This window comes from Hemicordylus capensis, chromosome 4 (assembly GCF_027244095.1).
Source record: "Hemicordylus capensis ecotype Gifberg chromosome 4, rHemCap1.1.pri, whole genome shotgun sequence".
NCBI classification, from domain to species: domain Eukaryota; kingdom Metazoa; phylum Chordata; class Lepidosauria; order Squamata; family Cordylidae; genus Hemicordylus; species Hemicordylus capensis.
In genome coordinates, this window is record NC_069660.1 from 53,361,323 (window position 1) to 53,378,601 (window position 17,279).

Here is a 17,279-nt window from a genome sequence, read left to right on the forward strand (position 1 = left end):
GGCTGGGAGCACCTCCTTTGGGGCTTCTGTCTTCCCCTTAATGGAACAGGGATGAGATGGTTCCAGACCTGTCAGTTGAGCAGGCGAGGCAGGGAGAGCTGAAGGGAACAGCTCCAGTGGGGCCGCCATGTTGGGAGAGGCAGGAAGTGAGACCAGGAAGGGGGTGAAGCTTGGAGTAGGCCTTAAGCCCCGTCAGCTACGTACTGTATGTACATATGTACTACGGCATTTAAAGACAAGGCAGCTGGTAATGATGGCTGCCCTTGAACATGGGAGTCAGAGCTGGTGAACTCAGTTTCTTGGAGAGAGCTGGCTTTGTCCCCACCACACCTCACAACAGCCTTGCTGACTGCAGTCTACCTACTTTGTCCCATAGAACACAATGAGCTATTGATAACCAAGCCTGCTTCTGAGGCTATATAGCCTCAGCCTCAGCTCTGTGTCTTGGTCATGCAAGAACAGGATGCTGTGTGTGACTAAACCCAGGAACTGAGCTTGCTATGCATAGGAATGTCCTTACTACTCATGCCAACCTGTCCAGGTGTTCAGATTAACATCTGAAGTCCTGCTCTGTGTTGCTACACTGTCAGCAATGTGGCAGGTGGATAGGGCCTTTTTGTTTGTGGCCCCTAAATTACGGATACCTTCCTGAGGGAGACCCACTCTAACCCCCTTGGTTTTTTGCCTTGCAAACATTTAACCTTGTATAGTTTTGCTAACATTAGTCTACTTGTCTCTTTTGTTGGTGCTACTTCTAGTGCTGTTTTTAATTTTTGGTGCTGTTTTCAGTTTTTTTATGTAAGCTGCCTTGGGTATCCCCAGACCGAAAGAAAGAGTAGAAATATTCTTAACAAAGACATATACATTAAATTTCTCTGCCAAAATGCAAACATCCCCTGAGATATGTGTAATGTGAACTATATTTAGAGGCAATGCCATGCAGAGAAAGCTAACCCTTAACCTCGGTTCAAACCCCCACTCAGCCATGAAGCTCACTTGGTGACCTGTGCCACTCACTAAGGTATTTCAAACAATTATCTTGGGTTGTTTGGAGGAGGGAAGAACACCTGCCCTGATTCACACAGACAATCAGGGTCCCCTTTTGGCTCTGTGAACACACCACCCAGAAGGTCAGTGCAGCCATGGCAACCATTCTTTTTTAAAAAATGGACTGGATCCTCCAAGTATCCCAGCATGCATTGTGCTCGCAGCACTGAGGCAGCCCTCAGTATAATAATGGCTCTCATCCAACTGGCCCCTCTAGCTGCCGGGAAGAGATATAACAAAGCAGTTCCAATGCATGATCAAACTCCTATTTTTGTCCTACCTCGGTAAACGTCTAGGTAAAAAAGGTCAGGCCACTGAGTTGGAGGGCTTTCCGTGAGTTCTCATGGTCAGAAAAGCCTGGGTGTGTTGTCTCCTACCTTGATTTTGCTGATCATGAGAATGAGCCCACTCTCTCTCAGCCTAACCTACCTCACAGGGTTGCTGTGAGGATAAAAGGAGAGGGGACCTTGTACACCACCCAGAGCTCCCTGGAGAAAGAGCGTGATAAAAATTCAATCAATAAATGCAGTGAAGCAGAGGTTGCTAAGCTTAGGTCCCCAGAAGTTGTTGGACTACAACTCCCGTAATCCTTTGGCCATTACCCTTGGGTCCCCAACCTTGGGTCCCCCTGGAGCAAAGAAAACGCCCCCGCCCGCCCCGGTTAATTCCTTATGTTGGTCAGATGGTGGTGACTGTGCCCTGGGCATTTTTGTTTTTGTTTGTCCCAGTGCCACCCTGGGCGCTGATTGCCATTGCTGTAGTAGCTGGGCTGCTGATCCTCACCTGCTGCTTTTGTATCTGCAAGAAATGCTGCTGCAAGAAGAAGAAGAACAAGAAGGAGAAAGGCAAGGGGATGAAAAATGCCATGAACATGAAAGACATGAAAGGCCAGGTAAAAGCATCCCTCTTGGGAAAGATCGGTGGGGATGCTGCGTGCTCCCAGGAGCAGTTCTTTGTGTTCCCGACTGGTTGAAGATCAGGTATGCGAGGGCAGGCGAGTGGAGATCTCCGTGCTTTATCTGCAGGCCTCTCTCAGGGGTGTCCAGCAGTGAGATCTGAACTGAGGCGCTTCATGGATAGCAGCATCAGCCCTACTATCTGCACCACCAAGCAGGGGTCCTGAACAGGGCTTAGATTGTAGGGGAATATATAAAATCTCTTAAGTTCCACCCAGACCCTCCCCTTCCCTCGCTGGCCTTCAAAAAAAGTAGTTAAGGGGGCTGGCATAAAAGATATGGAGGCTGGGCCCCTTTGGGTCCCTCTGACATTCAAGCACTGGTGAGATTTGCCCTTTAGCCACGTACAACCAATTGTAAACCCATTTATTGAGAAGCAGTTTCACTGTGTTGCTCACTGGTAAGTATGTTCAGGTTCGTAGGTTTAGGGTGAAGGCAGACAATAGCTTTTAAGAGACTTGGGAGTGCTATGCTAGAGGTATCCTGTCCCATAGTTCCACATTCATGTCTTTTGGCTCACTTACATCTCTGGTCAAACAAGTTTCACCATTTTTAAAAACCAGACACAATTTTCACAAAACCTGTGTCTTATTCTACAATAGTGGGATAAGTGTGCACAACACAAGCAGGGTTAGGGTTAGCCTTAACTCCATTGATATGAATAGGACCAATGTAATTGGGTCACTTCTTTCTGTCACCTTGCAATACTATAGGGCTGAGCCAAAATATCCCCCGTTTCCAGGAGAGGGGGCTTGGTTGTTTTCCAGAGAGTAGGGTACAAAATCAGCAGGTGTGAAGTGGTGCCATTGCTGTCATTTTGCCAGCAAATGACAGCTACCTTTTCCTTCACAGTCTCTTCCTCACCCTGAGTGATGTTGCATCATCATCATAACAGTTCACTATTCATCAAGCGGAGGCCACTTTAGCAAATCACCTTCAATTTGAGAGCCATTTCCAACTGCTCTGACCTGCAGAGGGTTTTGTAGCACTTGCAGAGGGACAGTCTGGATTCATCCCTTATTCACGATTAAAGGTCATTTCGAGAATACATTGGCATTTTCTTCAATGGCATCAGGTGAACACCTTCTTGGCACACCTGCCCCTTCATTGCATGTAGGGGGCCATGTTTGTGCGAACTGGCCCAAAAGCCAGTTCCCCCCATTCATATTCTCTCTCTCTCTCTCTCTCTCTCTCTCTCTCTCTCTCTCTCTCTCTCTCACACACACACACACACACACACACACACACACACACACACTTGGAGCCGAGGTTCTGAGTTGAGAACTTTTGGTTCAGTCTTCCAGTTGGGCCTTATTTGCATATAATAGAAAGTCAGAAGCTGTTAGGAAGCACTCCAGATAGTTATCATAGCTTTCTGGCTCATGCAGTCATACACAGTGGCTTACTGGTAAGAAATATAAGGCTGGTTTGGACGATAAGTCTGACTGGCTGTGCCTACCATGCAATTAGGGACTTAAATTCCAATTAGGAATTCAAAAACCTTAGGGTTGTTTTTTTTAAAAAAAGATCTTAAAACTCATTTGTTTAGAGAGGCTTTTTAATGTTTTTAGTACAGTCTGATGGATTTTTAAGTTTTTAATTGGGTACATTTTAGAGAGGCTTTTTATTTATTTATTTATTACTACAGTCTGGGTTTAAACATTTTTTAATTGGGTCTGTTTTAACTGACTTATTTTACTAGCGTTTTATCTGCTTTTCTGTGTTGTTTTTAATTTGATACTGTTTTGTGGTTGTGAGTTGCTCCTAGCAGATGTAAATATTTTAAATAAATAAATGAGGAACTTGAATGTGCTCATCCCACTTACCCCTTCCTGTGTGCTGTCCCACTTTTCATGATCATATGGAAGGGTAGTTTGTCTGAATCTCCCCCTTCATGCATTTAGTATTTAAACCATGTGGGAGGGGACAGTTTGGACAAAACAACAAAAGAAAAGAAACCCATGTGTTTATGAAAAGTGTGAGAGTGGGATGTGTGTGCTCGTGGTCCTAGAGATGGACGTATCATCCAAACCAGCCTGCTAATGCTGGGTATATTTTTGATGGAGAGATACCACTAGGAGTCTCTCCAGCCTTTCTGTAATAAAGCCACATTAAAATCTTTTAATTCAGGCTGACCCCTGCTAACTGAGCAAAGAGGTACTTTTTAAAGGGGTGTCTCTCTTTCATCTAGTGAGGAGATCTACTGTCCCTATCTAACCCCAGCTCAGCATCCCTCCAGTGGCTGTTGCTAGTTTCTCCCTTATATTTCCTTTTAGGTTGTGAGCCCATCTGGGACAGGGAGACATATTTATTTATTATTTTCCTGTGTAATCTGCTTTGAGACCTTGGGTTGAAAAGCAATATATCAGTATTCCTAGTAGTAGTAGTAGTATAGTAAATGTAAACAGAAGTTACGTGCATGTGCCATTTCTGTTTTATGCTGGTGGGTTGCTTTATTGCAAACTCTGGGCCCAATCCACTAGTAGTCCCACTGAGATGAATAGGAGCTGCACAAGTAGAAAGTGATGCATAATATACTATTTAGTATAAGGGATGGAGGTTGAAGGGATTAGGGTTATGCCCACACAATGTTATCTGGTAGCCCTTCTTCTCTGCCTTACAGAAGGTAGGAAGGAACCTGTACTTTTTATCCCACCAGGGCGCTTTCCAGATTAGCCACTTAAAAGCGGCTAAATGCCTTGTTCAGCCAAATCACAGCCAAAATGTAAAACCTGCAGGGGGAGCAGTCTCGCGAAAACTAACAACCCGGAAAAACGACACCTTTTTTTATGCTGGATAAACGATTTCATAGCACTAAATTGCAGTAATTAAATTTGAAACAAGGCATCCGACATATGAACAGCACCCTGCGGTCAGCGTTGGGACTGTAGTGTTGCAACACAGGAAGTGTGGAAGTACACTTCCGAGATACGTCCTGTACCGTTTTAGGGTCAAATCTGGAAAGCGCCCAGTGACTGTGATTTTTGTATTCATCTGCTTCATGCAGATGGAACTTGAGGGGCTGTTTTGTGAAATGAAATGAAAGGCCACCCAAAGTGCTAGAGGAGCTGTCTGGGAGATGCTGCAAGGAACCAATGTGCACAGAAGAGTCTGCAGATCCCAACTCATAAAAGTGTCTGGTGCAGCTTCCCACCTGATGCCACCATCTCACCAATTTCATCTTTTCCTCCTTTTTTTCTGCTTAGGGTTTTTTTGTTTGCTTTGCTGGCATCAGTCAAATGAGCTCAGCAGCAAATCCCATTAGCAGTTATGGCAGGCAAGCATTCAAAACCTGGATGGTTTGATAGGCTCTAAATTCTCCCCTCCTATCAGGGCCCTTTGATTTGGTAACTCAGGCAGCAGCCTGAGAAATGAGATTTTTATAGCCCGTCTTGCTAGCCTAGGAGTATTCCTTTTTGTGAGTGTATTTAATGAGGTTATTTGCGTGAGGTGCTTTAATGAAGCACAGCCTAGGACTGTCTAGTCATCCAGAACCTCTGCAAAGAATCCACAGAGAATTGAGTCAGGAATGGGGGAAACTTCCTTATGAGCAGGGATCCACAAATGTAGGCTTAGCTCACTAGCCAGCCATGCAAGTCAAATTTATTGAATGGTCACAGACCTGTTATAACACTAGGCAGGCCACCCATGATTTTTGGTTGCCCCCAATCCCCTGTCTTCCCTTAGATCCTTTTTCTGGCACACCGGCAGATATCTTAGGAGGGAAATGGGTTTTCTGTCTTTGCACTGGGACATGGAGATGGCAAGAGAGAATGGGAGCCCTCTCCCACTGCTTGGAAAGGGTCCCTGCCATTTCTTGCCTTCTCCAAAATGCAGTGGAAATAAGACCTCTGACAAGGAGAGCAGCGTGGTGCTGGGTGTCCCGCTTGCCAGAGAGCTGGGGACACTTACCCCTGGCAAGTAGATTTGTAGGTGCCTGCTTATGATGCTCAGTCCTCACCTCCATGTTCCTGCCACAGGAACTCCACAACAGAAGGTGGACATTGTCACTAAATGTGTGTGTTGAGAGACACTGGAAAACAAAGAAGCCTAGACCGAGAGTAGACAGTTTACATCAGTCAGAAGAGTTGATGGCTCCTAACCTCCTAAATTACTTGGCTTTATATCACAGTGCCCAGTTCAAAGCTGGACAGTCTAATGTGTATGTTGGGAGTGGGGGCGGACACTCACATGTCCCCGGCACTATCAGTGTGTGTGTGTCTGTGTGTCTGTCTGTCTATCTATCTATCTATCTATCTATCTATCTATCTATCTACACACACACACACACACACACACACACACACACACACACACACACACGTGTGTGTGTGTGTTTATTTATTCTGACTTGGAACTGTATTAACATTTAGAAAAACTAATCTATGAAGCAGCCCTCAGATTTCTATTGAATCAGGGTTTCCCATTGCCTCCCTCTCAGTGCTGATTAGCTTGAGCAAATATTAATTGCAAGATCCAGGATTTTCAGACAAGGAACATATATTAGCTATTAACACGGGATGCCTAGAAGCACTGATAATTGAGACAGATAAACCATGCTTCTCCAGATATACAGACACATACATGCTTCTCCAGAAAACAGAAAAGCAGATATAAGAATAACCCAAAAGGAGCTGCCTGCCATAACAACTTGAGGCTGTTCTCACATGCAGATAAAACCAGGCTAAGGAAGCCCAGCCCAGTTTTGCCTGAGCGTGAGAACCGATGGGAGCCACTTGGCTCCTGGCGGCGGCACGGCAGCAAACCCGCCTCTGGAGCCCGCCTCGAAAATGAGGTTAAGAGTGCAAACGCTCCCTTCGTCCTGCTTTTCTGCTCATCTGCCAGCCCTGGCTGCTTGCAACCGTTTCCAGCCGTTGTCGGGGAAATCCCCATAATGCACTTCAAACTCAGGCAGTGGATTATGGGAGTTTCAGGGGGCAGGGCGGTGCTTCCCAGCCCCCAACCCCCTGCGCTGCCAGCTATTGTATGGGAGGGTGATCCACCCACTCAGCAAAGACAGAGGGATCGTCTGCGGGGAGGTCAGCGCTAGCAGCCTTCTTTCCCGCTCTCCCTGATTGTGAGAAAGGGCTCCTTGTTATGTTATCAAAGTAAATAGTTATAACACCTGGTTTTGCTGCCCAACCTTTAGCGGAGATCACCAATTGTCAGCGTGAACTGGGGGCCCAGAGCTCAGACTCCACTGCCCTCAGTGGCTGGGCATCTAGTGCTTCAGCCAGAGGGAGACTTCCAACCTTAAGATATGGTGTTCGCGCTTTTGTCCTTTCTGTACATCTTTGGAAGCACATGCTCATACCCAGTCAGCTAGAGCTTCACAACAACTACATGTCTTTTCTTTGCATTCATTTTCTGTTCCTTGTTGCTTCTCAACCCAGGAAAAAGCCCTTTCTAGTAGCAAAGAGAAATATGCTGTCCTTGAGTTGCACATATGTACTGTATAGACAATCATGTTTTCTCTTTCTGTCTTTCTCTTTCCCACTATGTATATCTGTGCTTTTGGACTTCCAGAGAAACACAGGTCTAGTAATTATTTCCAGCCATTTTGGGGAGACAATTTACCATTAGAGGGGGGAGATGCAGTTGCCTGTCTTAAAATGCACAGTGGCAAACCGTCATGCTTATTACACTCTCCTAGGAGTTGCCTGAGTAAAATGAAATATGAGTGCCATTATAGTTGCATCTCAACATTTCTGTTTTAATACTTGGAATCTTTCTCACCTGGCCCATTCTAGTTTTACTGCACCTTTGAAGGTGTGGAGTCTGCTGTTTCTCAGGAGCACTAGGTGTTGTTGATGACGTGTGCAGTTTTTTGTCTCTATAATGCCCTTCTCTTCCTTCTCTGTGCTCTCTGTCCTCTGTGTTGTTCTGTCTCCATCTTTTCTGACTAACCCGGATACCAACTCACGGTAGGTCCTGATATAAACATCACTTCCTTCTTAGGTGGTAAAGGGCCAAGGGAAGAGGGCTTCTCTAATGTGCACCCTGAACTCTGATACTTAGGCTTTGGTTATATCAGGCCTGCTCAGCTTAGATCCCCTGCCTGCTGTTTTTGAACTACAGCTCCCATAATCCCCAGCCACAGTGGCCAATAGCTAGAGATTATGGGAATTGTAGGCCAACATCTGCAGGAGGGCCAAAGTTGAACAGTCCTGGCTTAGATGATGGAGTTAAATCTAATATTGGACTTAAGTCATGGAAGGTAACCAGTGGGGGGGGAGCTTCAAATTCTGATTTAATGGGCATGGGGGGTGGGTGTTAAATTTTAGGTTAATTCCCATGAAGCTTGGAACTGGGGTTGGGTCCCAACCAGTATTCCCTGTAAGAGGGAATCCCAGATGTTGTTGACTGCAGCTCCCAGAATCCCTAGCTGCAGTGGGCTTCGGCTGAGGATGCTGGGAGTTGTAGTTAGCAACATCTGGGATTTTCTGTTAGAGGGAACACTGGTCCCAACCCAGAGTGATACTAGTCCAGCTGGATACAATCTTTGTTGGACAAGCTGTATCCCATCCAGTAACAAATCCTCTGTGAGTTTGTTAGCAGCTGAGCTTCTCTGTCAAGTGGACAAGGCCTAAGTATGGCAAACAAACCCTGAAAGAGTTACCACATATTTTTGTCCTGCACATCTTAGTCATATGTCCTTTGGGAAGGAGTTGTTTTAAGGGTATATGTTATAATTCTTTAAACAAGTTTGATAACCTGCGCCCATTTAAAAGTTAGGATGAGACTCTTGTGTATGTGCATATTTGGACAGAGTGTGTGTGTGTGTATGAGAGAGAGAGAGAGAGAGAGAGAGAGAGAGAGAGAGAGTTCCCACTTAAAACAGTCTTGGCCAATGATGTGCAATGTATCATTTATGTTGTCCATCAGCCAGCACTGCTATCCATGTGACAGGCAGCCCCAGCAGTGTTGTGGAAGCAGGCAGTTGTACAACAACTTGCACTGCTCCGTGTGCCGACACCTGTTGAGGCTCATTTGTCAAGCACATGGGACAGGGCCTTCTCAGTGATTGCCCCCTGAATGTGGAACTCACTTGCAGTTGAGATCCACATGGCTCCATCTCTCCCAGCCTTTCAGAGAATCTGAAGATCACCCTTTTTAAATAGACCCCCCACAAGTGGTCCCCAGCTCTCTTTTTAATGTAACTGTGCTTTTGTTTTAGCACTTTGTCTTTCTGAAGTTTTATTATTGTTTTTATCCTGTTAACCGCCTTGGGGTCTATAGACGAAGAGCGGTATAAAAATATAAATAATAAGTAAATACTTAAAACTGCACACCCGTGGTTGTGCAGTGCTACTTCCATTGGAAACAGAGGAAGAAGTGCTGTGCAACAGCAGCTGCACAATTGCAAGTAGCTGCTCAACTGTTTGCCTGCGCAACACTGCTGGGGCTGCCTGTCACGTGCACAGCAGCACCAGCTGATGGGCAGAGCCTGCATTGATTGTGTTGTGCGTCATGTCGGCCATTTATTTTTAGGAAGGCAGAACAAACAGTCTTGAGCTTCTGAGCTCTCACTTTCCTTTCCTATCCACCAGTTCCTTCAGTGCACCCCAGTTGCTGCCTTTTTGAGTACTCCAGTTCCTCCCTCAGCTCTGTGGCCACTCCTTCTCCTTTTCTTTCCTTGTCAAAGATTGGTGGGTGTTGTTTGCCCACCCATTACACCAATCCCAATGCTACACTAGTCTCTGAGAGTGCCCAAGGGTCACTGTTGCCAGTTAGATTACGACTCCATTCTTGGTACACCCAAGCACTTAGGCACAGACCATGTGTGTTGAAAAGATTTTTCATTTGTTAGTTGTAGCAGTGTATCCAGTTGGGGGGGGCATAGCAACTGCATTGCATGCTGGAGGTCCCGGGTACAATCCCTGGCATCTCCAGGTAGGGCTGGGAAAGACTCTTGGCTGAAACTTTGGAGAACTGCTGCCAGTCAGTGTAGACAATACTGAACTAGATGGATCAATGGTCTGGCTCAGTATAAGGCAACTTCCTATGTTCCTAAAGCTTTCACTAAGTTTGCCACCCAATAGATAGAGGGTACCTGTTTATCTACACCGGACTCTTATATGTGGAAAGAAAAACTGAGTCCACAATTTTCTGGGTCAGAGAGACCTTGGTGTCCTAAATCATATGGAAAATAAAGTTGAGGAACCTCAGGCTCCCCTCCCAAGGAAAGACTATGGAAGAAAAGAGGAGGGTTGTGTGTGTGTGTGTGTGTGTGTATGGAGAATGGGTGTGTATGTGAAGGCTCCCAGGATGTGGAGCCACTTTGCAGAACATCCTGGTCCTCCTTTCTTCCAGAACAAACAGGATGATGATGATGGAGATGAAGGAGAGGAGGAGGAAGAGGAGGAAGAGGAGAAGGAACCAGAGAACCTGGGCAAGCTGCAGTTCTCTCTAGACTATGATTTCCAGGCTAACCAGGTAATGTACACATGTGATGAAGTGGGGCAAGAGAAGGAAGGAGAGCTGGTCTTGTGGTGGCAAGCATGAATTGTTCCCTTTGCTAAGCAGGGTCTGCCCTGGTTTGCACTTGAATAGGAGAATATGCATTATACTACATGTGAGCACTGTAAGAAATTCCCGTTAGGAGATGGGGCCGCTCTGGGAAGAGCATCTGCATGCTTGCATGCAGAAGGTTCCAAGTTCTCTCCATGGCAACTCCAAGAAAGGGCTGAGAGAGACTCCTGCCTGCAACCTTGGAGAAGCCGCTGCCAGTCTGTGTAGACAATACTGAGCTAGATGGATTAGTGGTCTGACCCAGTATCTGGCAGCTTCCTATGTCCCTATGTAAGAGGGCAAACACCAAACAACAAAAGGGGGAATGTCTGCCTACAGCTTTCTGTATCAGGAATGGGAGTGACGGCAGTTCTGGGAAGCTAGACAGGCTTCTGTGGTGGCCACCAATATTTAGTCTGGCTAATGGCGCAGCGGGGAAGTAACTTGCCTAGGGAGCAAGAGGTAGCTGGTTCGAATCCCTGCTGGTATGTTTCCCAGACTATGAGAAACACCTCTACCAGGCAGCAGCGATACAGGAAGATGTTGGAAAGCATATCTTAAATCAGAACTGCACAATTTTGGCCCTCCAGCTGTTGTTGGACTACAACTTCCATCATCCCCAGACTCAGTGGCCAGTAGTCAGGGATGATGGGAGTTGTAGTCTAATAGCAGCTGGAGAACCAGAGTTGTGCATCCCTGTCATGTGAAAGACAGTCCCAATGCCATTTTGCTTTTTCTTTGGGAGCCTGTTTTCACTAAAGGGTTCCTCAGGCTTAGCCTATTCAGGTCCTACAATGGTTTGATTCACACAACTCAAATCTAGGTTTAATGTGGGTTACTGATATTAACGTAATTGAAATCACTGGGGGAGGGAGCTGGTCTTGTGGTGGTCACATGTGGACCACATGTGAGCATTGTAAGATATTCCCCTTAGGGTAGAGAACTTGCAGAGAACTTGTGCGTTTTGGGCGGTATAGAAATTTATTAAATAAATAAATAAATTAGGGAATGGGACCATAGCTCAGTGGAAGAGCATCTGCATGCTTTGCATGCAAAAGTCCCAGGTTCAGTGCCTGGAATCTCTAGGTAGGGCTCAGAAAGATGCCTGCCTGAAAGGTTGGAGAGCTGCTGCCAGGCAGTGCAGACTGTACTGAGCTAGATGGACCAATGGACTGACTCGGTATAAGGCATAGGAACATAGGGAGCTGCCATATACTGAGTCAGACCATTGGTCTATCTAGCTCAATATTGTCTTCACAGACTGGCAGTGGCTTCTCCAAGGCTGCAGGCAGGCATCTCTCTCAGCCCTATCTTGGAGAGGCCAGGGAGGGAACTTGAAACCTTCTGCTCTTCCCAGAGCAGCTCCATCCCCTGAGGGGAATATCTTGCAGTGCTCACACATCAAGTCTCCCATTCAGATGCAACCAGGGCAGACCCTGCTTAGCTATGGGGACAAGTCATGCTTGCTACCACAAGACCAGCTCTCCTCTGTGACAGCATGATTGTGTAAACTCATGCCAAGCCAGGACTCTCAGATTCATCTCAGACCACAAGTCACTTGGGCGTTGGTCCACACAATCATGCTAATGCCAGTAACACACATTAAACCTAGATTTGATCCATTGTGTGGACCAGGTCAATAACACTGTGTGGATCCTTTGTCATGCAGCAGCTCATGCCAACCTCGAGTTCAGTGTGGGTGGCATCGTCCTTACGAAGGAAACCTCTTTGCAAACCTCTGCACAAAGTGTGATCTCCTTTTTTTCCAAGGTCATCTGCCTCTCCTTGTAGCTTAGTGCTGATGTGCCACCCAGCAGCGTGGGAAGCTTCTGTGCAAATGTAATCCAAACCAAAATAGGGTCACTTAAAGGTTTACGTAACACACTATTAAATGAAATGAGTGGATTCAATTATAGTGGCTGTGCCCGCCGTGTTTACAGCAGTAGATAAAGACAATTATAGCGTGTAGGCAATATGGGTGCACATTAGATTTAGTATGTCTGTCTTTTCTTAAAACTCAGACATGGCAACATTTAGTAAGTAGCAAATATAGCAACTGCTTGAGACTCAGTGTCCAAACCTAGGGATTGTTTGCCCAGAAATGTCTGACAAATCTGGTAGCTCACAGTTCTCTTGTTTGGTTCAAATCCCTTCTGAGTTTGATCTTCTGCTGCTGTCTCCTCTTCTTTTATGGACTACAGTCTCCTAAAATAATGAGTTTGCAGACTTGTCAATAGGCTTTAAACCAGACTGCCTCTGAAGTCCTCCTAAAATGAAATGAGCCTTCTTCCTCAGGCAGGCTGAACCCTCTGGAGTAGTGATTCACAATATATTTCCATACAAGCAGAGTTAGATATCTAAAGGGCAGATCTGGCCACAGTTACTCATGCCCTAGTCACATTGCAGCTGGATTACTGTTACATGCTCTACATGGGGCTGCCCTTGAAGAATATTTGGAAACTTCAGCTAGTGCAAATGTGGCAGCTAGGATTTAATCCGGAGCTGCCTGCTGGGATCATATTATGCCCATTCTGAAAGAGCTGCACCGGCAACCAATTTGTTTCTGGGTCCAATTCAAAGTGCTGGTTTTGACCTTTAAAGCCCTTAACAGTTTGGGCCCTGGATATCTGAAGGACCGCCTGCTCCCAAGGGTTACTGCCCACTTGACAAGATCATCAGAGAGGGCTCTGCTCTGCATGCTGACAGTGAAAGAGGCTTGTCTGTTGGGCACATAGGACAGGGCCTTCTCAGTCATTGCCCCCAGGCTTTGGAATGCTCTCCTGGCTGGCATCCACTCCACAGCCTCCATCACAGTTTTTTAGAAAACAAATAAAAACGTGGCTCTTCATCCAGGCTTTTATATGAGAGCACAGCTTTTACTGCTCCTGCTTTGTGTTTTGTGTTTTACTGTTTTATATAGGTTTTTTAACTATTAAATAGAGATATATTGTTTTTATATTCAATATCTGCATTTTTTGTATTTTAATTGTGCATTGTTTTATATATATTGTAAACCACTTTGGGATTATTTTAATGAAAATTGGTATAGAATCAAACAATAAATACAATAAAATAAAATAAAGGCAAATAAGAACGTCATTGAAGTCCCACCTTCAGTAAAAATAGGGGTTTTTATGAGAGGAGTGGAGAGCTGGTCTTGTGGTAGCAAGCATGACTCGTCCCCTTAGCTAAGCAGGGTCTGCCCTGGTTTCATTTGAATGGGAGACTAAAAGTGTGAGCACTGTAAGATATGCCCCTCAGGGGATGGAGCCGCTCTGGGAAGAGCAGAAGGTTTCAGGTTCCCTCCCTGGCTTCTCCAAGATAGGGCTGAGAGAGGCTCCTGCCTGCAACCTTGGAGAAGCTGCTGCTAGTCTGTGTAGATGATACTGAGCTAGATGAACCTATGGTCTGACTCATTATATGGTAGCTTCCTATGTTCCTAGGGGTGGAAGCCCTTCTCTGAGATCTTTCTGAAATTAGCCTTCTACTTCACACACACTGAAGTTTCCAGAGAATTTGCCTTTGTTCCTTCCATGGTGGCTCCTACCCAGCTTTCTGGCTACTGGACAAACCCTAAAGTTCTTCTTAGGGTTCTCGCTGTTAAAAGAGTGGGAGTTACAGAAATATGCCCATATTTTACTTTACATGATTTGACTGAAAAGTTACATAAAGCTCTTAGTTTCTGAACTTGCGGTGGGAGAGAAAGGGCGGCAAAAGCATTCAGCCCTCAGGTTAGTGGCTGATATCCAGAGCAGGCTACCGGTTCCTCACCTCTTGGAGAGCTTCCCATTGAATTCAGTGGGGCTTAATCCCAGGTAAAGGCAGGATGGAAGCAAGTTTTTTCCCCTCCCCAACATGCCTCATGTTGACTGGGATATAGCATTGCAGAGTTCTTGGTTAACCCCTGCTAACTGGGCAAAGAGGCACCTTTTACTGTGGTGATTCTCCTTATTTAGCAGGGGGAGAGTAACTGGCCCTATCCACCCCCAGCACAGTACTTCCAGTGACTGTTGCTGGTGTCTATCTTATGTTTCATTTTAGAATGTGAGCCCTTTGGGGACAGGGAGCCATCTTATTTATATGTTATTTCTCTTTGTAAACCGACCTGAGCTATTTTTGGAAGGGCAGTATAGAAATCGAAATAACAACAACAACAACTCACCCCTTGTTGTTGGCCAGTCATGACGCAGCAGCTGTAGGGTAAGGCAAAACACTTTGGGATCATATATGGGGACTCTAGTAGGGAACAGCTCACCCAAAGAATGGTGTCAACCTGCATGTTTGGGAACCCACATTTGGATCCTAAACTCTGGTTAGTCCAAGCCATAATTTGGTGTAACATGAACTGAGCCACTAACTGGAAAGTGAACAATCCGTTTAGAGATGACATGGATAAGGTCAGTGAGAAATAGTAGACCAAAGTCCCGGGGGAGTTGGAGAGAAGGCAGGATTCTACCTGCCTCTTCCCAGACAACCAGAGCCTGCTTTGGGCTCTGCCACTTGCATGTGCACACACGAACAACGCAGCGGTGATCTCCAGCTATACCACAATGCATTGTGGAAGCAGCAGAAAGACGGCCCTGAGTATTGCAACAGCCCTGCTCTGCCCGACCCTTCTTTCTACCCTGCTCTATGATAAACATGGCTGCCAGCAACCCAGGAACAGTCTAAATTGCAATGGTCCTGTAGACGACACCAGCAAAAAGAAGTTAGGACAGGCTCTCTTCATGTCCTACATCACGTTTAGCCTGGGTAGTGAGTCTCGGCGACTTGGGGAAGGAACTGCTAGGTCAGGAGGGCTCCCACTGCCACAGACGTCCAGAGATTACTGGGTTAACCCTCTTCTACCCAGGCATCTCTGATCGTGAGAACACTTCCACTATGCCATCGCAGAAGGGAAGGGTGTCTTGCTGCAGCAGGGGATTGGCAGCAGGTGAAGGCAGGACCAAATCTAGTCATGGTATTACCTGGAATATGGCACTGCAGAGCTCTTTTGCCTACTGACCCTTCTCTTTCCCTTGTAGCTCACGGTGGGGATCCTCCAAGCAGCGGAGCTCCCAGCACTGGATATGGGTGGCACGTCAGACCCTTATGTCAAAGTCTTCCTGCTTCCCGACAAGAAGAAAAAGTATGAGACCAAAGTGCAAAAGAAGACCCTCAATCCCACCTACAATGAGACCTTTGTCTTCAAGGTGAGACATCCTCTCACCTAGGTATCCTTTGTGCAGTTATCAGGCCTGCTCAACTTAGGCCCCCCAGCTGTTTTTGGACTACAACTCCCATAATCCCCAGCCACAGTGGCTAATAGCCAGGGATTATGGGAGTTGTAGGCCAGCATCTGCAGAAGGGCCGAAGTTGAGCAGCCCTGAGTTAGATTATGGGATGACTGACAGCTAGAACATTGACAGCTGATTGCCCTCCCAAGTATTGGTGCTTCTGTGCCAAATAACCGGCATCAGTTAGAAGTGGCATTGTTAGTCGAGAGGTGTAATTCCTGGCACCTGAAAAGTCAATGGATGAGTCAGTTTTCAATAGGATGTCAACTCCAGCATCTCAAGTGATAATAAACAGTAAGGAGTTACTGTTAATGTAGAAACCTATCAGAAAACTAGCAGGGGTGGTAGTGCATTCAGAAGAGATGCATGCAGGTGTAATAAAAGATCTAATGAGATTTGAAGGTCCAATGTTAAAACAGGTTCAACCTTGAAAAGTGTGATGTGATGTAAACTGGCAAAACTTATGCCTAATTACATAAAAACAACATTGGACTTAGAATTAGCAACTCTCTCTCACACTTCTAAGTATGCTTACTCAAATGTAAGTGCCTCTAAATTCAATGGGACTTGCTCTCTAATAAAGTGTTTAGGATTGCAGTTGTAGCATCATTGTTGTAAAACATCTTTTCTAGACGTTGTGCTACCAAAATGTATTGCAGTTGTCTTACTTTATTTTGCCAAAATGCAGCCAATCAGAAATGCTGTTCAACTGACTAATTCTCAGAAATGCTGTTCAAATTACTAATTTGTGGCTTTGGATCTAAAGATGTGATAGAACTTCCTGTTCTGGAGGAGGTTACAGTCCCTCTGGAACAACAGGTTCATAGCTCGAGAGTGCTCTTGGACCTGGGTCTAACCCTGGTGCCTCAGGTTGAGGCTGTAGCCAAGAGTGCTTTTTACCGGGTGCAATTGATTTGACAACTCCGCTCATTCCTTGAGGAGAATGACGTGAAAACAGTGGAATACCAGCTGGTAACCTCCAGTTGGACTACTGCAATGCAATCTATATAGGACTCTCTTTGTATGTAGTTTGGAAACTTCAGTTAGTTCAAAATGCACCGGCCAAATTGGTCTCTGAGGTATCCCAAAGAGACCACATTATGTCTGTTCTTAAACAGTTGCACTGGCTGCCAGTATGTTTTCGGGCAAGGTACAAAGTGCTGGTTATTACCTTTAAAGCCCTGCAGGGCTTGGGTCTGGGTTACCTGAGAGAGCACCTTTCTCCACAAGATCCCCACCATTCATTAAGATAATCAGGAGGGTCCATCTGCAGGTGCCACCGGTTCATCTTGTGGCGACCTGGGATCAGGCCTTCTCAGTTGCCACCCCTGGGTTGTGGAACATGCTCCCTGTGGATATAAGAGGATTATCTTCCTTGGAGGCCTTCCTTGAAGGCCTTAGAGACCCATCTTTTTAGCCTGGCTTTTAATGATATCTAGTTTTAATTTTAATAAGTTTTAATCTGGTTTAAATGCTTTTTTATTTCAAC

General features: G+C 45.8%; 1 protein-coding gene across 7 annotated transcripts in view; it reads left to right on the forward strand.

Moving 5' to 3' along the window:
* SYT2 (synaptotagmin 2) overlaps positions 1-17,279 on the forward strand; it is a 221,367-nt gene that overhangs the window by 188,678 nt on the left and 15,410 nt on the right. For 6 of the 7 annotated variants that reach the window (XM_053247071.1, XM_053247072.1, XM_053247075.1 and 3 more), the window contains 3 exons: positions 1,776-1,939; positions 10,317-10,439; positions 15,539-15,706. In XM_053247071.1, coding sequence (XP_053103046.1) covers positions 1,776-1,939; positions 10,317-10,439; positions 15,539-15,706 — 455 coding nt within the window. The remainder of the gene's footprint in view (positions 1-1,775; positions 1,940-10,316; positions 10,440-15,538; positions 15,707-17,279) is intronic. The other variant, XM_053247078.1, reaches the window with a different exon arrangement.